We start from the raw sequence: 23,137 nt of genomic DNA, 5'->3' as shown, positions 1-23,137 counted from the left end.
TTATATATAAAAAAATATATATTTTGAATTTCAAACATTTCAAAATTTCCCAAAATCTATTTTTTTCAAAGTTTTGCAATGTTTTTTTTTTTAATTTGGTTTTCGGTACAGGAAGTAGCAGCAATTTTCCTTAAGAAACGATGCCATGCATCACTAGTTTAATATCTGAATCTGTTCGATCATGGTACATCAGCAAATTTTTGTAATACTTAGAATATCTAAATCAAATTCCAATTCAGTGATTGGACGAATTGGATAAAGGAACATTTTTTTATTATTTATTATTTTTGTTTAGCAGTATTAAGCTGTTTGAATCAATTAATTCACTCACACTTTTAAAGTCATATATGTAATGTATTGTTCTAAATTTTTTTATGTATGCTAATAGAATATTGCCTCTAGTGATCTTCTTTTGCAGCCTTTTTGAAACTGGTATCTCAAGAAGTTTAGTTACCATAGATTCAGCATGATCTTCAAGTTTTAGAAAATTAATATGACATTATTATTTGAAAAAATAAATTTACGTCAATGCCATTTTAAAATATACAGCCTTCAAACAATTAAATTTCTAAACCACAGTCAAAAATAATGACACAATTGCCCCAAATGTTCTAGAATTAGAACAATTTGTTAAACCAAGACTGTATAATTTTAAAAATTTGTCGATTTTGAAAGACTCTCATTTTATAATAGCGCCTTGGCAAATGCTTTAAAAGTTTGCGCTTTTTATCGTGATTGCAAAATGTTATAATACTTGTTTCTTTCATACTAAAAAAATCGAATAAAAATAAAACCCTAGATAACTCATGGCAAATATGTCCACTATCCATCTTTCCCATCATTTGGCAGCAAAATTAAGAACTTACCAAAAGGACTGAAGCAAAAACATTTAGCAAAAATCGGATTACATGAGGTTATTGTTATTGTTACTCGTTTTTGAGTATCAAACAAAGAACTATTGTACAATTTTTCAATCCTCATTTAAGTCCGCAAAATTTCAATGGTATGGTACTTCAATATATTTCTATAAATTGAGGGCTTTTCAAAGTTGCAAATTTTCTGGGTGACTTGATTTTTTCAAATATGTAATTTTTTTAGCGGGTCCAATCCAAGTATGGAGACAAAATTACTCATTTTGAGCAAAAATAAGATAAATTGTTCCAAAAGAAACCAAATATAAGAGAAGTTACTAATAAATATATTCGATGGAGTATTCGTAATAAATTTTCGCATATAATTGTAAGAATATATTTAGATTTAATATTTAGATAATAAAATAAATTTATATTTATATTTAGATAATAATTTTTAGTTAACTGATCACCAAAATCAATTACCTAATTTTATTTTCGACGTTAAAAAAAATCTGCTTTGATGGTATTAATTTTATCTTGCAATAAAAAGTACTATAGAAATTCATACCTTGTAAATTAAAGTAAACCTTAAAAGAGTTATTAAATACATTTGTCCATGAGGAAAGTTTATAGTTGTAAATCATTGTCATTTTAAGCAATGTGTTGCTAAATGAGATGCATGATCCATGCGGTACCCAATCTTGCTAATGATTTCATCCAAGAAAAACTTGTGAATGATAATAACAATGATCAGAAAAAAGTGTTTATATCTAAATATATGTTTGTACGGAACCCTGTTTGAGCATGTTTCAATCACTGAACGTTTTTCATAGGTATCATAGCAATTTACTGCGTCACCAGGTGTTTTTCGTAAGAACTGATAAAGAATTGGCCTTCGCATCATCGCGCTGAGTAAACAGTTGAACGCAAAGACGGTCTAGAGATAAAATTTTATTTGTTATTCCCGGAAATCTTTGTACATTAAAACCGGATCGTAAAATGGAAAGACATAGGTAAATAAGGCTCTGGCCAATTGCAACCAGCTCCAAGAGTTGGAATCAGGTTTATACACTAATTTTGAACAAGGGATGTTCTCACTATATAGAGACTCTATACACAAAATTCAATATGAGGCTCATGAACTTTATTTCTGATATTGTTATCAAATGATCTCGTGAATATGAAAAATAATCATTTGAAATCAATAGTTTTGGAATAAGTATGCAGCTATGATAATCAGCCAGCGATTTTTTCGATCGTTCTAAACTATTCACAATAAAACATTCTGCTTCACATGGATCCAAGAAAGTCCAAATTTCAAGTAAAAAGAATTTCAAGATAACCATTGGGTTGCCTTCTAATAAAGCCAGAGAGTACAAAATGCATAACAGTAGCTCATAGAAAATTGGCAATAATTCTGATTGCTATTCAAATAGAATAAACAGCTTTGAATTATGGAACATGGATGTATGTATATCTTACGTAGACTGAACATAAATAATAATATCATAAATAATAAATCGTTTTGTTTCCTTATGTTGCATACAGTTAAAATTTATCATGTATGTAATCATAACATTCAAATAATAATTGTGAAATAAGATGCACCAAAAAAAACCTATCAATTACTAAGATTATAATAATAAAGGGGAGTACTGCACAAAGGCAAGTTGCGCTGAATTAAACTTCAACTTCTTCCAATGAAGTAATTACTAGGATATAGAAATTCTAACAATAATATGTTATAAAAGTATGTACCAGAAATCTTGTTATCACAAAAAAAAGAATTAAAGCAAATATTTCATAATTTTTTATGTTTATTTCCATATGAATCCTTGAATTTGAATACCAATTGACTTCGAGCTTTATTTAGGCGCTTAAGCTTATTAGGAAGTGTAATCCCAATTGTCAATAACAAAATGTGGTTTTTGTTGTCGTTTTCATGGATGAAATTAGTTGATATTTTTAGTTGACGGTTGTTTTGTTGTGTTATGTGTGTCCCGAGTAAATTTGATTAAGATATTACAGGCCCCGCGCTGTGCTGTTTGCTTTGTGCGACTCCACTCTGACTAAAGGGTGATTTCCAACGGGGAAAGAGGCACCAAAATGCAGCAGAAATAGGACATATTCACAATAATTTATTTAAAAAATATTTTTTGCTAATTTAATGATATGCCAGGTCAGTAATTATTTGCTAAATCAATTTATTGAAAAAAATCAGATTAGGCTCTTACGTCCAACGCCAATGAAAGTAGTCAGTGAAATAAAGTTGTAATGCTGCAGAAGTTAGAAAAGGTTAGAACAATTTAAGAAACTAAGAATAAAAAAATATATTGTTGTTAATTTAATATAAGACTAGATCATTCATTACCTTCTACATTAATATTGGACTAGACACTTATAAAAAATTAATTATTATTAAAATTAAAATTTTAGTCAGAGAAATAAATACTGTACAATAATGAATTAAATATTTATTAATAGTCTGCAAAAATATCTACTATCAATGAGTAAGAATTAAAAATGAATAAAAATATAATAAAATTTAGAAGAAACTATGCAATATTTTCTCAAAAAATTGATTCAAACCTATTAAGTTCGTCTTTTATATAAATTGATAGTCTTGCTATTGAAGCATTTCCCTAGCAATAAGGCAGATTCATGATTTGAGAAATATTTCTCAATCATGGATCAATAAATCACTGCATTGGACGTCTAATCACTGGATTGGCATTCGATGTAGACATTCTATAGGTGATACGAAAAATTTGCTGATGTTCCATATGGGATAGGTGCAAATATTTGGGAGTTTAAACGTTTTTAACTTAAAAATTTCAAACAGTTTTTGGCAAATATCTTGCGAAAGATAGGAGGTGTCATAAAAATTGCACTTGCGTCTTGCATTGGGTTAAAGACCTTTTGATTTACAATATTTCATCCAAATCCATCAAAGTTCTATAATAAATCGTTCAAAAGTTAAAAGCATTTAAAAATTTCATATGCAAAATGTGCTCAAAAATACCTGAAAAAGAAGAACCTTTTACATACTCCCTGAGCACGTAGAACCTTTAAATAAAAACCAGGTGTGCAAGAATAACGACAAGAAAACATTTCAATAATCTTATTTCGCGATTTTTGACGGAAAATTTAAGATGCTGTTACTTAAAGAGGTTTCTTATGACGTTAGAAAGCTGCTCTAGAGAAATTTCGATCGTAGTTCGATTAGTTTTTGAGATATACGTATTTGAAGCATGCAAAAAGTAGCAAATGGTGAGAAGTATCATAAAATTTTTGTATCATCTGATAGATATTTTGAATACGAATATTTTGTTCGTAGACATCATAGCCCTATCTCGACAAATTTCAAAGTATGTAATAAAAAAATATATATCAATAAATTTTTGAAAAGCTTATGTTTGGATTTTAAAATTAGGTTTATTACTAATTAAACACTGTAACTAGAAAAATTCGTTCAATAAACTACAAAGAGAGATCATGCTAATACCTTCATAATTCTAGGGCATGTTAAATAAAATGATTTCTAAACACTCGGCAGCAATTATAATTAGTTTTTTTTTTTTGAATTTTAAAAATGCATTTTTATATTACACAACATACAGTAAAATGGTGAAAGATGAAATAGGTGGCAGTGAAATGGTGATTTTTTTTTCAGAATCACCCTTAATCCAAATTTATTAAAATGATAATAAAATAGAGTACTATAAATGCTTGATGTTTGTTTTTCCAAATTAATTATTATATTACTGAAGTAATACTAAAATCTGCTAAACAAAAATACGTAAATAATATAATAATAATCTAACTCGAAAAATACTGCAAACACTACTGTGGCGATAGAACGCTGCGCGTACTCCCGGCCCAGTTCAACGTAAATGTTCAACAAACATATTTATATAGATGAATGATTACGTGTGTAAATTTGCTGAAATTATATCAGATTTTCACCGAGTTTATTTCATAAATATTTGTCGTTGGGTAATATTTTGACAAAATATTTAATATGTTTGTGGAATCTTTATAAAAGGCAAATATTGTTGTGTACACTCTCGTTCTATTTGTGTGTTTTCATTTCACTACAAGTGATATGTTAACTAGGATTTTTGAATGAATAAAAAGATTTATTTTTTCAAGAACGTCGTTACTTTTTGTACTTATATATAAATACAATATTATATTTATAAGTCCATAATTAATTTGTATAATCATATTGGACTTTTATAATTATATATTTTATACATAACTAATTTGAAAAATACTGTTGCACTTATTATTAATTTCCTTGATTATTTTGCAATCTTTCAATTTTTATTCCATAATTTGTAATTTGAAACTAATATACCTACTATTTTGTTAGATTTTATTCAATGTATTATAAAATTAATATACAAAATAAAAAAACATAAACTACATAAAACTAATTTTTGATCAGGAGGCGTCCATTAATCACGTGAGGTTTTTAGGGGGAGGGTTTGTAAAAAGTCACGAAATATCACGTGGGGGAGGGGATATTGTATAATATGACGTGTATAATATTTATTTTTACCTGATTTTTTTTTAACATTTACAAAGAAATCCAAAAATTTTACCATTTTTTCTCCTAACTAAAAGTACACTTGAAGTTTGGTGGGGGGAGGGGGGGGGGTGTCAATTTTGAATATCACCACGTATCACCAAGGAGAGAAAGTCCAAAAATCCTTAAAAAATCGGTCACGTGATTAATGAACGCCCCCTCACGATGTAGTTAATGAATAACTGAGAATAGTGATGAAATTGATTGACCAGTTAATGATTTGCATTTATTGATTTTGCACCAAGATGCAATAGAAGCTTCTGCTTCTAATGCAACTTTTAATTTTTATATTATATCACTTTAATGAAGTTCAAATTAGAAAAAAATTAGATTCATTTTTATAGTCTCTCTACAAGGTTCCTTCATCTCCTTCTTTACTTGAATGCTAAAGAAAACTACATACCAGGCTGTGAGTTGTAAATTTCCAAAATATCACGATCAAATTAACCATAACGCAAAATTTTAGACAAATAGCATTCAAAATAAAATTTTCAATTTAATTTGTAATGAAAAGCTGGTCCAATAATCTTATTATTTGAAGCCTTTGAATTTCGCACATATATCATAAACCTCAACGTAATTCGTTGAAAATTTATTCACTAAAAGATAAAACCAATTGCATCTTTTATTATTATTATTATTAGTGTTGAAATTATTCCTATACTAACCTCGCAATTTTTCTAAATTTAGAATATATAACACAATTTTATTCCTCTCAAAAACTGCCATTTTTGCACATTTGGCTCGGTATTTCCAAAACGGCTGCACCTGCCCCCGCCAAAAACTAATCACCACTTCTTTCCGTAAATACGAATTGAATGTTTTTTGAATCATTCAAATCGGATGCTCCGTTGTCTCAAAAACTTGATTTCTATTTTCAGCACTCTTTGCTCCGTATCTCCGAAACGGTAGGACCTAGCTTTGCCAAGAACTTATCAGTACAACTCCCTATCAATAGAAATTGAATATTTTTTAACCATTCAAACCGGTTGATCTGTACGCCCGAAAACGTGGACGATAAAATGCGGACACACAAAACACACACACACACATTCATTTTTTCTGATGTATGTCAACCAAAATGTTCAGAAACCTTCAAAACGTGAAGATATGCAAAAATTTTCATTTTCGATTTTCGGCCCATTACTATGACTACCCCACGGGAAGTTAAAAAGCATTGAAAGGCAAACAGATATTATTTCAGATTGATTCTTGATATTTGCATTTCTTAAAAAGAGAAGCATATTACGACTTGCATGATTATCGTTATTGGTGTTCTAGCCATCCAAGTATGTTTCGAACAAATTTAACCTCGTCCTCATCGTAATTAATTGAAAAATGCATTTTTAAGGCCAGAACAGTTACAAATTCATACTCGTTAACTGCATATAATTTATAACGGCATAGAAGTTCTTTAACGATTCTGTTTGCTCAAAGTCAGTTATGTAAGCCAAAGTACGAAACAAGTACACAATATCGCGCCTCACAACAAACGATATATTTTAGTAAAACGGCAAACAAGAATCGGAGTTCTCGTTTGTGCAAACAGAAATTAACTGATAGGTCGATAACTACAAATTCATTAGCGCTTACGGACACTCCCGGCGGAGAAGAATACAGTTACATTCTCAAATAAAGATCCGTTTTCTCCACACGGAAGTTTATAACGATATTTAATACATAAATTATAAACTTCGAAAGCCCTTTTGTAGTTTGAGACCGCTGCATATAAATTGCAACTAGTGGTGCATCGCACCTTAAGGCAAATTGCTGAAACTTCCCGTACCAGAATTAAATATTCGAGAAAAAAATTCAGTAATCAATAAATATTGATCAATGATTAAAACAATTATTTTAAAAAATTTCCATTAGATAATTATAATCACTATTTTATCATTCATAAAATATACAGTGACGATCTTATCGCTTAAACTTGAAAAAGTTTTTTACATTAGCAAGAGGTGCCGAATAAATCCATCTGAGGATATATTTCTTACGATTAGAATAACGCTTTTGAAATATATACACTTTCAAACTGAATTGTAAATTTAAAATTCATATTTGAAGTATAAAAATTTGTATATTTTTGAAAATTTTGAAAAAAAAAATTTCTGATAATTTTGAAATTAGCTTGATCTGTATAAGTAAAATTTAAAAATTAACAATCTCGGTATGGAACCCAACAAAATGGAACAAAATTAGAACTCATTTTTTTAAATTTTATCAAATATCTGATAATTTGATGTGCATATGTCTAGTAATCATTTTTGACTGCCAAATATCATTTTTTCTTACTTTTTCCTCTGTATCTCCAAAACCGCTAGACCTGCCTTACCAGAAATTTCATCAATTCTTCATTTCGTTAATACAAACGCCTATCTGTGTGAAAACGCCGTGAAAATTTGGAAAACTGTCAGGTATTACCCCGAACAGGTCTTCGCATATTTTGATTGAAACCAAATGTTAGGGGCTGGCCACACTGAAGAATTTTTTTAAATTTTTTTGTTTAAAGGTTATTATTTTATTTTTATATAATGCCTATATAAAATCCACATGTGACCCTAAACTTTCACCCTCTCATCACAAGCCCCTATTGTGTGAGTGTTGTTAAAGTAATTACATTATTACATTTTTTATCGATTTCTATCAGTGAACGTTTTTGACTGACAATAAATTATATATTTAGTTATAATACATTATTTGTGTAAGATAGTTTTTATCAAGATAAAAATAAGACTCCATAACTTTTAATAACGCCTTGATAATTATTTTATTTTATTTAAGATCCTCCAACCGAGCGGATACTTGAATAATAAGTTATCTAATTTAAATAGTTCAAATAATTTTTTTATTAAAATTCACTCATTAGGAAAAATTATCACAGAACTTCTCATATCGATCTGTGTAGTTGCACAATATGAATGATAATAATTATAACAATATGATGTAATAATTAATATCTGAACGTGTCTATGGCGCATTTTTTAAGGTTTTATGCCACCTGTATTTGCTTTTGAAATAATGCAACAGCAAAAACATCTGACAGAAATGCATATACAGACATATATTTTGTCTAGTACACATATATTATTCATTATATATTCACCAGATATTAAACACCAATTAGTACGCAATACAAAATTAAATATTGCACAAAAAATTAATATAACTAACTTGGATTGAGATAATTTCTACATCACTGGAAAAAATGTCTACACGTGGTTATAAATCTAAGACGGTCAAATAAATAAAACATTTTAATAAGAATCAATTCTCCATAAAATAAAACATAAGTAATGAACAAAAATTAATCCACGACTCAAATCACATTTGCCATAGAAATCATACACACCGTAAACAAATAAGCATCATTTTATTTTTTATACATTTTATAATAAAAATATTTTTGATACCTACATATTTTTAAATACTAATTAAATTTATAAAAATATTTTAAATCAAAAATTTACTCTTCTGAACCTGAATCTATTGTCTGTGAGGCTCACATTATATTAACTTTTATTTTTGGATTCCCGGAAAATTTTTGACGCTGCCCATTCTAGGTAAAGGAAATATATTTAAAGTATTGTATTAGTTAAATCTATATCTAATAACAATAATTATGTGTTGAATAGATATATTATTCACATTGCTGCATTGAATTTTCACTATTTATTTAGATGTGAATAATAACTGAGTCGCTATATTTCACATTGAAAAATTTTGAAAACTTAATTATTTAAATTTATTATGGTTTTAGTTTTTAACTCAACTGACTTTAACCATCTATTCAGATAAACTTCAAATAGCACTCAATTTGAATGAATAAATGAAAAAAAAATATTTCGAAACCGAAAGTGTCAATATTAATTAATTTAATAGATTATTAATATTGAGTATATTATTAATTATTTAATAATATATAATTATTATTAATATTTTTACAGTACCCTCACAATTCACAATGGAGGCCAAAGCAGAAGAACAACTAAATAATCCAAACCCATCGCAGGAACAGTCCATTAAGCCTGGTGAAGAAAAAGTTAGCCATTACAAAAGCATCAGGCGGGATAGAGAGTTCCTGGGTAATATTAAAAAACAATTACAAATATATCATTTATAAAATATAAATTTATATTATACTTACAATTTTGGGTCATCCTGACGATTACTTTGTCCAACTGCTTCTCCACTAACATATAAACATTAAATGAGACTATTAATTATGTGATGATTAATTAAAGATTGAACATAAATTATACGATTGACAATTGGGGTTTTAAAGCCAATGTCAAGATTTTAGATCAAATTTATGAATTCTTTTGTTTTTCTTCGCGTAATCAAAATATTCTTCATTATATACCCGATGAACATAATCATGGTTTTGATATTTAAGTTTATTTATTAGTAATTGTAGCGTAATTTGTCCTAAGATTTTGTATAAAAATTTTATCTCACTAAAATTATACAAATATGTTCAATTTAGATATTACATTTATCGCTATGTGTATTTATTTTTCATGTGTACTAAAAATTTCAATGAAAGTTCAGAAATGAATTAAATTTAATATTCATATAGCTACAAGATTTAAAATATTATGTGCGAGCTGATAAATTTATTTTAACAAATGTGAAAGTTAAGTATAAAATCTTAATTTAAGATACTTTCAAACTTCAAACTTTTTTGTAAACGTATCAAGAACAAAACATTTTAATAATAATGCTTAATAAAACAAAGATGAGTTAAATCCTACTAAATTTCACAAAATTGAACTGATGATACTTCATATTACTGATAATACATTCCTGTAAATTTATAACAAATATTTCGATATATCAGAAATACAGAAAATGAAAAAATAGTAATAATGAGGGACGAAAAAAAATAAAGTAAACTAGTGGTGTATGGCATCGTACCTTAAGGTGAATAATGTAAACTTTCCGTACTTTAATAAAATATTCGAAGAATAAAATTTAGTAAAAAACTATTTTTTGGAAATTAAAAAAAAATTCTTTTCCCGAAAGCAATCGTTTCGTCAACACAAGCAGCAATTATTCAAGTCAGATGCTTAGTTCTCTCAAAAACTGGCATTTTTGCATATTTAGCTTCGTATCTCCAAAACGGCTAGACCTTTTGCCAAAATCTAACTACCATTTCTCCCCATCATTACAAATTGAATATTTGTTTGGAAATTCAAATCAGGTACTTCGTTCTCTCAAAAACACGATATCTAATGTCTGCACTCTTTGTTCCGTATCTCCGAAACGGCTAGACCCGCCTTTGTCAAAAACTAATCAGGACATTTCTCTATCAATAGGAACTGAATATTATTTCAACCATTCAAATCGGTTGATCTGTGCGCCCGAAAACGTAGACCTCCAAAACGTGAAGATATGCAAATATCCTATTTTTAATATCGATTTTTGGACAATTACAATAACTTACACTACGGGAAGTTAATTAGTAATGTAAATATTTTTTTACTATTTCCAATTCCGATAATTAACATTTCTCCACAAGTTTTTATTTCCAATAATATTTTCGTTAAAATATTATGATCAAAATAAGAACAAATTATATTCACATTTTACATAAGTTACAAACATTAATATTTATTTCAGGTTATGACAAAGCCGATAAAATGACCCGGCGCGTTATCGCGCCTTACCTTCACGTTGTGAGACGAGGAACCGCGGCACAACCGGAAAAGAAGGTCGCAATATATGGAAAGACTTTCCAAGAAATGCTTCGAAAAAAACCTAGTGTTTTAATAAAAGATCTTTCGGAGTATTTATCAGACTTCGTCGACCTGCCTGCACTTCTGCATGACACGGCTGATCTTCTCAAGTTTGTGACAAATAGTACAGGTAATAATTGAATTTGTAAAAAAATATTCATAAAATTTTTAATCTACTATTAAAAATTTCTCCAATAGAAAACGCAGCCCTTTATTTAGAATTCAAAATCATTATGTCAACATTTATAAATTATTGATGTTTGTTCTATTAAAAAAAATATTATTACAATTTTCAATTAATTTCTGGTACATAGAGTATTGTACTCTATATAATGCTGTATTAGAATTGCAATGTTGATATGCAAGTATCATTTTTAAAAATCTGATTTGTAAATTATTATATTGCTTGCTTTTTAGGTGTCGTAGTATATATGGTTGATAAATTCACCAAAGAAATTTATCAAAGTCCGAAATATTTACTAAACAACAAAAGGCACAGAATTTCCTGGAAAATAGGTAACGTTTCTATAATTTGGAAGTAGAAGATTTTGACTTGATTAATAAACCTTTAAATTGCATTTTATGCTATACGACTTTGAGCTATAAACAATAAGTTAAAATCAATATTATATGGGATATGAAATATATGGGATAACGTAGTACCTACTTGCTTTTAAAAATTTTTGTGTCCGATAAATTGAAATAAATACATTTATATTTGAAGTATTGTAGAGTTTGGTTAGAAAAATCATATAAAATAAATTCAACAACAAAATAATAAAGTTGTATTTATACGATAATCATCAATAAGACAGATGCTGATGGATCTCATGAGTGAAAACACAATTTACTTTTCTGTCTTAAATAAGCCTGCATAGACGTTGAAAGTCTAAAACAATAATAATTATTTTGATATCTTATCGAATTCAATATTTGGTTTTTCTTTAATAGAAAGAGGTAAAACAATAGCGGCATTTGTGGCAGCCACCAGAAATTTTATCATGACGAATGATGTTTTGGGAGATGAGCGTTTTCCCGAAGGAGTAGGATGGAAAGGACCTACAGTCAAAGCTGTTCTTTGTGTCCCAATCTTAACCCAGGAAGATGAATGTTTTGCTATTGTTGAACTCTACAAAGAATCTGAAGAAGTGTATGACGATGTAAGAAATTGTAAATGGAATAACATATCTTAAAATATCATACACCAAATATCTTTCCTTGCAATGATCATTTCAAAATGAAACAACCTTTTATACCGTTAGTTTAAATCATAACTTTTTTACGATTAAGATATATCAATATATATATAAACTCATTTAATTTTTTTTTTTAAGAGAGACCTTCAGGTGGTGATGGGTATAACTGGGTGGATGGGAGCAGCAATCCAACAAAACCAGATGCGCCTAATTCTTAGAAAACAACAGCAGCTAAATGATTATTTACTGGAATTCACAAGCAAATACTTCGGTGATAACGTGCAAATTGAGCAAATGATTTCAGAAATTGTTGTATGTAAAAAAAAATCTTGAAAAATAATAAAAATCAAAGGTTTATAATAAAAACGTTGTATTTACATTGTAGAATTTTGCTAAAACTACCCTGGGTGGAGAACGCGGTTCATTCTATGTTGTGCACAAAGATAAAAATAATAATGTCGTAGCTGACTTATATGACGAGGCTTTAGATGCCAGCATTAACAAACTATTGAAACGGAAACGAGCTGTGAAGTATGAAATATTATACATTTTCTAAAAAGTGATTTTATTAATATATATTTCTGTAAATAGATTCAATAAAGCGCGCCATTTGGCAGCTTTAACTGCACGCGCTGGAAAAATTATAAATATTCGAGATACCAACACTGACCCAAGATTCAGCACTGATTATGATATTGTTACTGGACAAATTACTAGAACTATTCTTAGTGCCCCAATCATGACGGAAGAAAATGTACTAGGTATATCAAAAAATAACATATTAAGGAGTGTTAAGTGAAACATTCCGCTTGAAAGTAAACATCAGAACGCAGTAGCTTGGTTTTTTAAATTTAACTTGTAATAAATTATCGATTATACGATTATTAAAATATCGATACTTAGATTTAATATTATTTTATAAAATTTTAAATTTTATAAAATAATATTGCAGGAGTGATACAAGTAATGAATAAAGTGAAAAGTGAATATTTCACAAATGAAGACGAAAAGTTCATAAGTACATTTGCAACTTATTGTGCTCTTGTACTCCAGTATGCTCGAATAAACGATGCAAAAACAAAAGGGGTAGTAAAAATATTTCATTTCATAAAATTATATAAATTTATATATGTATGAATGTATATAAATGATTTTTTTCATAGGACAGCAAAAACGCTATGTATAGAGAAATGTTAACATATCATATGAGACCAACAGTTGCCGAAGTTAAGCCGTTTTTATCGCAACCATTATTACCTACCCAGCCAGAAGGAATTATGAAGTAAATTTACTAAGAATTCACTTTCTTTTACGATATTTTACGTTACAATTTTGAAAAATGAGAAAATATTATTTAAATTTATTAACAGCCATATAATCAACACTTCAATATTTTATGAAAAATATTAATCCGTTATTTTAGTTTTAGTTGGTATATTAGTCCAAAAGAAACTGGGCACATGTCTCAAATTCTCTACTACATGCTAACATCAGTATGTGGCGACCGTTTCCCAAATATAAAGAATGTAGCTAATTTCCTAATAATGATTCGAAAATCATATCGCGAACAACCTTTCCACAATTTCGAGCATGCCTTCAATGTAACACACTGCATGTATACAATTCTTATCAGGAACTTGCAAATATTCACAGATACAGAGGTAATGTCCTAAATTAATTTGGTTCATTTAATTCATGAAGTCCTTCAATCAATATATGCATATCAACTATTTTTAGTTATTGAGTCTAATGATAAGCGCAATGTGCCATGATTTGGATCACAGATCATACACGAACAACTTTCTACGTATTACAAATCATCCACTTTATCAGTTGTATGAAAGTTCTACATTAGAACATCATCACATATTTGTTGCCAAACTAATTCTGGAAGTAAGTTCAAATTATATGCATATATGCACTTAATAAGCTTCAATATAAATAGAAGATAATGGAATACTCTTTACATAGATATCGGGATTGCTAGATTTTCTATCAAAGCATGAATATCAGCAAATGATGACTCTATTAGAAGAAAATATATTAGCAACTGATTTGGCAGTATATTTAAGAAATAGCTCGAAACTAGCAAAAGTTTTACTAGCTGACAATTTTGATCTAGATGATGAAATGGATAAGTATTTATTAAGAAGCATTATAATGACGTGCTGTGATTTGTCAGGAAGCTGCAAACCTTTCAAAATATCCAAAATCATTTGTCATGGATTAGTGAAAGAATTCTATCATCAGGTATGTATAAAATTGCTTCTAATGCATACTAAGCTCATAGTTCAACTATTTTAGGGTGACCTGGAAAAGGATATGGGCTTTGTCCCTTTGCCAATGATGGATCGTCTGAAACATGATAGAATCCCAGAAGAACAAATTCGGTTTATGTCTATCATTTGTCAGCCAGCAAATGAATTATTAGTGTCCTTACTACCAAACTGCGAGCCAATTTATAATTTAACCAAGTAAGAAAAATATGCATATTATAATAATATAACCATATTTGAATATAGTATTTGCATAATTGTTTTTAATGGCAGGATATAGAATCCAAATATGTACAATTTGTTCACAATTATTAATAATTTAAACAATATTCACAGAGAAAATATGGATACTTGGTATTATGTTCAACAATCCAGACATGAAAGAGAATGGAAACCAGAAGAATCATATCCTCGTAAGAAGAGAAAAGAAAGTAATAAATAAAACTCGTTTAATTAAAAATTAATTAATCTCTTACGGATACTCTAAGATTATATGAATAATAAAATTGAAATTGTAAATATGATCATTGTCTATTTTTATTTAATCTTAATGAAAATAATTAAAAGTTTAATCTTTTTCAAATCACTTACAACACATTATTTGTGACTCTTTTTTGACTTATGTTTGTGTTTTCTGTCATCATCCCGCTTTCTGTGCTTTTTATGTTTATGCTTTTTGTCTTCATCGGAACTTGAAGAATCTGATGAACTACTTTCAGATATTTTTCGTTTACTTTTTGACTTTTTTGACTTTTTCAAACTGCGTTTCTCTAACTTTTCTAATCGCCTGCAAAAAATATTGCTTATTTAGATATAGTTATCAAAATAGGCTTAGTCTACAGAATTATATACTTACTTCAACAAGTCCTTCTTTTGCTTAGTTGTTAATCCTTTTATAAATTCTTTTTCTGTGTGGTCATTAGATTCATGAGATACTGAAGGGGTTTCTTCAATAAGGTCATGATGTGATGTTTTTGTTGCAATTTTTTTCAATGCCAGACCATCAGAAAGCATTTGCTGCTCTAATGACAAATTATCTCTAACAGATGTAGATTCATTAATCAAATTCTTGGAATGTATTTCCCTTGCTTCTGACATGCTGAGAGCATACATTGAACATTCCTTATCTAAAAAATATAATTTAGTATGTAAAGTGGTAAAAACCTATTGATTTTAAAATGCATACCATTTTCATTTTTTATTACCTGTGTTGATATGTCCCCATTTGTGGCACTTAATACATCGAACATTTCGAACTTGAATGCCAAAAGGCTGATCTCTAACTTGCACATCACCTTTGCAATAACTTTCACGAGGCGCCTGATATTTTCGTTGCCATTCAAAACGTACTTCTTCAGTTCCAATTGGGTCATTTGTTGTCTCTTTTCTAGTTCCTGGTGGAGGCTCATACATAAAGTTAACGGATAACTTATCTTTACTATCTTTACTTAGCATAGCCCTATAAGATAATTAATTTAGTAAGTTAAATTCTAAAGCATCATAAAATTTATAAAATTCTTACTTGTTATCATATAAATCCTGCTCTTTTTCATATTGCATTCGTAATTCTTCTTGCTTCTTTTATATGCTTCTGACTTCTGTTCTGCCATCCATACCTAGAAATATAAAATAATTTAGATGTAGTCGATTTAGAAACTTCTACTAAAAATTAATAAATAACTCTGTGTGAATACAATTCATACATCTACGTTAGCCTCAAATTTAATATCAATTTAAAACTAAGTATAAAATGCTTTCGTGAATACGGTGAATACTAACTAAACATAAAATATTACAATATAAAATTTTCAACAGGTTTAAATCAAAATTAGATTAAAAATTTTATATTTGAATTAAATTCATTTGTGAATGAATAAATAGAAAATAACTATAATAATTATTATTAAGTTTTTAATCATTGAATTCACAGACATTGAAAGTTAGAGGACATAAATGAAATAGGCGAATTCAAGAGAGAATTAGATTTAGGAGTAGGATAATTTAAAAATAATTGTGAACGCGGAGATAGCCTAGGAACATTAAAGGATAGTTGGTTAAGAATAAGAGGACAGTCTATAGCATTATTGCAAAGTTGAAATAAGAACTAATTAGTACAGATAAATCGACGTGTGTCAAGAGAAGGTATACCAAATTCGTTTAATAAAGTGTTGTAGACAAAGCCACGTTCAAGAAAAATTATGTATGTTTTATAATAAAGATATTTTAGAAATTTAGGCTGAACTTTGCATCATAGCTGTTATTCTGATAAGGATACCAAATGTTCGATCCATATTCTAACTTAGGACATACATTTGCATAGTACATGCAAAGAAGTGCATTATTTGAATTCAATTCTTTACAATTTCTCAGTATCATTACTACAGATTTATGTGCTCTATTACAAATATCAGCTATACGACAAACAAACCAGAACCAAATAAAACTCCTAAGTCTGATATTTTATTACATCTATCAATACAGGTGTCAGAGATTTTATATTTAAAATGTATTGAAACGAGCTTATATGAAAAACTAAGAATCTTGCATTTTGAGGTATTTAAATGTAGTTTATTATAGACACACCAAGAGTAGAAAGAGTCAATTTCAGAATTTATTTTGAGATATAGTTTGAGATCATCTGCGAACAAAAAATGTGGACAGCTAATAATATCAGATGTCATTAATAAAAATAATAAATAGTAGAGGACCAAGAATGAATCCCTGAGGAACACCTGAACTGATATTTTCAATATTGCTCAAGAATCCATTGAGATAGACAAACTATTTACGATTATGAAGATAACTCTTCAAAAAATAAAATAAGTGAAGAATTAAGACCAATCTTAGATAATTTAGTAAGAAGAATATTATGATCATTTTACTGAAAATTTCAAAATTTTTACTGAAGTCAGTGTAAATAACATCAACTTGTCCATTAGTGGCAAGATATTCAGCTATAAATTGTTTAATACAGATCAGATTTGTAATTGTAGAACGGGCAGGCATGAATTCATGTTGATTATTAGAAATTAAAGATTTAACAGATGGAATTAGTTTTCTATTTATAATGGTTTGTTAACTAATAATATATCTATTATCATAATTTTATACCAGTGATAGTAAAAAACCTTACCCTTTTTAAATTATCTCGAGATGCTGGATGAAAGAACTTTTGTTCATATAATTATTAAATCCTTTACCCATTTTGAATGAAATATATTAACACCTAATTCAAGAAATATGTCAACTTATGTTCAATTTGATATAATATTTGTGGCCATTGAATTAAATAAAATAAAACAAGTAAACTAAAGGAATTTGACAGTTTGTGGTTATAGATAAATTACTTTTCCAAATATGACAGCTAAATGACTTTCTCCAGGCTCACCAACACAAATGCAAAATAAAAAAAGAGTACAAATGTTTTGTTACGTTGGTGCTCTTGATATGTTTGTCAACATGACATTATCACTAGCTGTCACTTTAGGTATTCACCGACTCCACCTTTTTAAAAACTTGAGTCATTTTTATAACATTAGATTAGTCAAATCTCTTATCTGCAATTAAATTTTATATAAAAAATGGCTAAAAATACATCTAGTTCTGCATTTCGAAAAATAGATGTAGATCAATATAATGAAGACAATTTTAAGGAAGAAGAACCAGAGTCAGCACAAATAGGACCTGATGAAAATGAAATTAATACATTTCTTAACCAATATCCTTTTCAAATGCTTGTATAAATATAATTTTTAGTAATTTAGTTAGATAATTTTCCTTAACTATATATTTGCACGGGAAGGAATATTGATGCATTAAAAAGTGTTCTTCAAAATGCACCCTTAGGTTGCAAAAGTCAACAAGTTAAAGTAATGTATATTAAATCATTCTAATGAGAATCTTACATATTTATTATAAGATAAATGTTAACGGTTTTAGTTTCATCATTATTTTAGCTTTATTTTTTTCTATTAAACGACATTATCACTTTATTCATTAAGAAATGTGCTTTTGGTTAATAATGTAAAAGTTTATATTACACAAGTGAGATTCTCCTTATTATTTTATTATTTTGATTGCACATCTAATATTACCTTCGTTTTAGGATGCCGCCTTAAATTTAACATTAAGAGTTCTTCTATCTATCAAATCTTCACAAATTGAGGAAGCCGTTTCTGCATTAGATATAGCATTAATAGATATTTTAATGAAATATGTATATAGAGGTTTTGAAATACCATCAGAAGGATCAAGTGGACATTTATTACAATGGCATGAAAGGGCATATGCAATTGGCGGAGTAGGAAGCATTATAAGAGTACTTTCTGATACAAAAGAGCATAAATAATTGTGGGTTAAATCTACATAGATACAATCAATGTGATGCTGATAAATATTTTGAACCATTGATTTTTTTTTTAAAATTTATTATTGAAGAATACACTACATGCATAATCTTAATTTATTGCATTAGTTCACGTGGAAGCTCAAGATTTTGTAATAACATATAAGTTCATTAAATAAAAGCATCAAATACTATTTGTTTTTGATTATTCATTATAGATTGCCATATATTTTATCATATCTTTTATGAAGTCTTAACACTTAAAAATACCAATACCACTCCAATAGCCATACAATTTATATGGCTGTAACAAGCCATAAGCACCAAATTTATTTTATTAGGTCAAATACTAAATATAATTATTATGAATAGAAAATATCAAAGTATTTTCAAAAGAAACTGGCAAGGTGTGGTGAATATCAGTCTTTTTCTCACATTTGTATGAAATGTTTATAAGAATTACAGTTTTGATTTTTGTGTTCTTAATAGAATATCTTGCTATCATATAGAGAATCTTCTAAAGCAACTCTGAATCGATCTGCACTTGTGATTGAATTTGATTTAAATGCAGAAATGCCAAAATTCATATCATTATCACGTGGATTGTAGCAACAGGCATATCCATCTTCAACGAGTGGTCCATAGCACATAAAGCCATCACATTTGGATGCAACCTATTAACAAAATATTAAAAAATAAAAAATTATATAAGATAAAATATGGTACCTAAAAATGCATACCTGGCTAGTTGATATTCGCAATATGTGTACTTCTTGTAAAACTTGGATCTTTGTATATTGATGGTACTTCAATACCATTTTCTATAGCAATTAATTTTAATCCCATAAATGCCTATCCACCACCAAATCCAGAAACAGCCTAAACATAATTCATATTTTAGTTTATGATATAAACTAGCAAAATTATATAAAATTTTAACCTGAACAGAATAGTCTTTTGTCCTTGAACTGCTGCTCTTAACTTATTTATCTTTTGTTCAATACCACTTCTTCTCGCATCCAACATTGTTTTACAAACTCAATTCAATTGATTCTTGAGCATGATCGTATTGTTTCCGTTCTGCCATGTAGATACATTCTTGTTGCGGCTGATTCATATGTGCTCCAGGTGTTTTATGCATTCTTTAATCAGTAGTAATCAAGTTATATATATATATATATATATATATATATATATATATATATATATATGTCTAAGTTTACCTATAAAAGCTAATTGTTGAGCCATTTGAATAAAACTGTCAGGGCTCAATTTTTGAGTTTTGATAAAGTCTTTGCCAAAACCTCTAAATGTGAAACAATCATTTCTAAATCATCAACCAGTTTATCTATATTGGATCAGCTTGGGTCATATATGATGATACCTCATCTGATATTTTAAATTTTAATTCTTCCGGTTTCACCACAGAGGAGACATCTGGCACTCGTGATATTTGTGGGCATCAATGTAATTAACAACATGATCTGTTAATACTGCAATTGGTTGTCCTTCAGCAGGTGAATGCTCATAAGTTAGACCATTTAAGCCATCTGTGCCTATTACAAACTGAAGGAAATCTGATCACATTATCTATCTAGCAGTTACAAAAAAAAATATTAAATTTAATTCAAGAATAAAAATGTCTGTGAAATATAATGTTATCTTTTTTTTGTTACAAATCAATTTTAAGGCCAAACAAATCAAATCTATCTAATCAACTTGTAATCTTAACAGTCCTTATTATTAAAGTCAGATAAATCTCATTCACAATTTTAACCAGATATTACCTGAATTGTTTTGTCGTACCAACGATTACCAGCATTTTATTGAACTACCCCACCATGGATACATGTTTACCAGCAGTAGTCTGTCTATTGACATCATTATCAGCAGGCATTTCATTATCCAAGCAAACAACAAATAAAGACTTTTCAATTTCAGATAAAGCTTTTGAATTTTCTATAAAATTTAAAATATACTGTTAATTTATATGTACAATTTTCATGAAAAACTCAAATTAGAGAATGATTAACCTTTCATTAGTAGTTCATAAGCTTTGCCCCAAGTATCACGATGTTCCGTTGTCAATATGCCTATTCCAGCACCTTTATTTTGGGATTGATTAATCACAATATTTAACTGGCTAAGAATTTGATCTTTACTTAATGGCGCATTATTATCAAATACAACTACTTTGTAAATCTAGAAAACGTTTTCAAGTCGTACTTATATATTTATATTCCTATTTTAATGAGTTTAAAGGTTTGTTCCTTATTAATAATTCATTATATTTACTTACATTGCTATTGTACATAACAATAATGTGTTTTGAAGTAGGATTAAATGATAAAGAATCTCTTGTTAAGCCAGGAATTCTACAGGTTCCAAATATTTTTGTGTATTGAGCCATATCCAAAGGATATTTTCCCATCTTATCCAGTGGTAAAGCATTTCTAAAATGTACAAATATATTTGAAAAATCATTCAAAATAATAATAGTTTTGAATTATAATTTATTTTATACTTGTCTATTAATATTTTGTAGTCAATGGCACACACAAATTAGTTTGGCTGTGAAATCAATTCTCTCACTATCATTAAAGAATGTTCTTTCTGGAAATACAAGACCAGGACTGGAATGAACTACGACAGGCCATCTAAAGTCTAAGTAGGCACTGTGAAGCCACCAATTAGCTAACCAGCTATCGGTATTTGCTGCGCGTTTGTTTAATAAAGCCTAAAATTAAATATTGATGGTCAAATAGCAATTTGTACTGTTTTTATAATATAATTTTATTTTATTATTTATAAGCTTCAAAATTTAAACAAATTGAAATATTAAGTGTGTCAGTAAATACAAATGATTGAATGTTATTACCTATAATAAACACCCAAAAATCATACTATACAAATCAGCAAAGAGCTCAATCTTTCATATGAATTATGAAATAATATTTCAATGTGCAATACATATATAATACTGATTATGAGTGATTGTATCGACATATGAAATAATGCAGAGAAGACATAAAAAAAGTAAATGAGAAAATGGAAAGAACTATATTTCACTATATAGCTAGTATAACGCTCAAACTTTACTTCTTATACTAGAACAAGAATTTTTATTGGTATTTTTAGGAAATATATATATATATATATATATATATATATATATATGCATAATCATATATTACCTGATAACTATTAGCAAATATTAAATAAATGAATAATTACATTACCTGCAACTTTTGTCCACTCCTCCTTCTGCACCAAACTCCTTTATTAACTCTGTGGTTTTACTAAGCTCTGACTCTGTTAAAAAAGGAGTTTACTGACTTCAAATACTTTTCCAGTGTATTTTTCAATGGTGGCACGGGAAAAAAAGGTAGTCCTTGCGGGTTATCCTTATGCACAGGTTGAGGTTTGGCAGATATGCTATAAGCTACTATATTTTGATTTACTTTCATGCAGCCTTAAAATATAATAATAATAATAAGAAAATATTATTTTTTATTCATATTAAATATCTATTTACCATATTGTTTGTCAATCTCCTTAAAACTCTATTCATACCGAAAATTTACAATTCTTTGTAGAATTGATGAATAACAGATGAAGAAACTTTCACTCGCGCCAACGAAAACTAGTTATAAATATTTTATTACTGAAACCATTTTCCGTGCAAAATACTAATAAGTTAATAATCTGATATAAAATTTCTTCTAACAAGCTTTAAGTGACTGTCAAAATGACTGCCAATTATTATCATAACAAAGTCCTAAAAAGAAGCAATGTCATAGTAGACGCCGTAAGATGATAAAATAAATTATTTTGAAGATAATATATTTTTAACATAATATAAGATGATACTTATAATAAATTACGTTCGTTATTATTTTATAACGAACGATTTTGTAGGTTAACCAGCAGTTCAAAATATTTATTATTTTGTACTTGACATAACAAAATCGGCGGACATATCAGAAAATCTAAAGATAAATTTTTAATTTAAATTAATATCGTCATTTTTGATGGATTAATAATAATTAATTTTTTTACAACTAAATTTAATTGAAGATAATACTTTTACATGATTTTTATGTAGGAAAATCTAGCATTTTCATATAAAGTATAAAA

At 28.2% G+C, this 23,137-nt stretch overlaps 3 protein-coding genes and 1 pseudogene across 3 annotated transcripts; 2 read left to right on the top strand and 2 right to left on the bottom strand.

The window, feature by feature from the left end:
• The first annotated feature begins 9,409 nt into the window (after nucleotides 1-9,409).
• LOC113373876 (cAMP and cAMP-inhibited cGMP 3',5'-cyclic phosphodiesterase 10A-like) lies at nucleotides 9,410-15,097 on the top strand. The gene is made up of 13 exons (XM_026614143.1): nucleotides 9,410-9,530; nucleotides 11,068-11,313; nucleotides 12,135-12,343; nucleotides 12,518-12,691; nucleotides 12,765-12,910; nucleotides 12,971-13,140; nucleotides 13,332-13,465; nucleotides 13,543-13,661; nucleotides 13,809-14,040; nucleotides 14,117-14,272; nucleotides 14,351-14,629; nucleotides 14,684-14,853; nucleotides 14,992-15,097. Exons 1-13 carry the CDS (start codon nucleotides 9,410-9,412, stop codon nucleotides 15,095-15,097), a joined length of 2,262 nt encoding a protein of 753 aa, XP_026469928.1.
• A 93-nt stretch (nucleotides 15,098-15,190) lies between these two features.
• Nucleotides 15,191-17,874, bottom strand: LOC113372666 (corepressor interacting with RBPJ 1-like). The gene is given in 7 exon segments (XM_026613017.1): nucleotides 15,191-15,442; nucleotides 15,512-15,782; nucleotides 15,861-16,114; nucleotides 16,178-16,238; nucleotides 16,241-16,271; nucleotides 17,789-17,832; nucleotides 17,835-17,874. Coding segments are annotated over 7 exon segments (876 nt in total). The 5' UTR covers nucleotides 17,860-17,874; the 3' UTR covers nucleotides 15,191-15,252.
• A 312-nt stretch (nucleotides 17,875-18,186) lies between these two features.
• On the top strand, nucleotides 18,187-19,003 carry LOC113373875 (actin-related protein 2/3 complex subunit 5-like). Its single transcript, XM_026614142.1, has 3 exons — nucleotides 18,187-18,373; nucleotides 18,452-18,524; nucleotides 18,761-19,003. The coding sequence occupies exons 1-3, from the start codon at nucleotides 18,237-18,239 to the stop codon at nucleotides 19,001-19,003; spliced, it is 453 nt and encodes a 150-aa protein (XP_026469927.1). The 5' UTR covers nucleotides 18,187-18,236.
• A 456-nt stretch (nucleotides 19,004-19,459) lies between these two features.
• The window catches only part of LOC113373873, a 6,510-nt pseudogene continuing 2,832 nt past the window's right edge, over nucleotides 19,460-23,137 (bottom strand).

This window comes from Ctenocephalides felis, unplaced genomic scaffold, assembly GCF_003426905.1.
Source record: "Ctenocephalides felis isolate EL2017-DRISC unplaced genomic scaffold, ASM342690v1 CF-g0.4_SCAFFOLD_01604, whole genome shotgun sequence".
Lineage (NCBI taxonomy): Eukaryota > Metazoa > Arthropoda > Insecta > Siphonaptera > Pulicidae > Ctenocephalides > Ctenocephalides felis.
This window is presented reverse-complemented; position numbering and strand designations above follow the sequence as displayed.

Excerpts from the sequence above, each read along its gene's own strand:
- LOC113373875 (XM_026614142.1), top strand. The coding sequence starts at position 18,237 with ATGGCTAAAAATACATCTAGTTCTGCATTTCGAAAAATAGATGTAGAT. Across the intron at positions 18,374-18,451 it reads ATTAATACATTTCTTAACCA|GGGAAGGAATATTGATGCAT; the intron begins ATATCCTTTTCA and ends ATATATTTGCAC. Across the intron at positions 18,525-18,760 it reads GCAAAAGTCAACAAGTTAAA|GATGCCGCCTTAAATTTAAC; the intron begins GTAATGTATATT and ends CCTTCGTTTTAG.
- LOC113373876 (XM_026614143.1), top strand. The coding sequence starts at position 9,410 with ATGGAGGCCAAAGCAGAAGAACAACTAAATAATCCAAACCCATCGCAG. Across the intron at positions 13,141-13,331 it reads GACGGAAGAAAATGTACTAG|GAGTGATACAAGTAATGAAT; the intron begins GTATATCAAAAA and ends ATAATATTGCAG. Across the intron at positions 14,041-14,116 it reads AAATATTCACAGATACAGAG|TTATTGAGTCTAATGATAAG; the intron begins GTAATGTCCTAA and ends AACTATTTTTAG.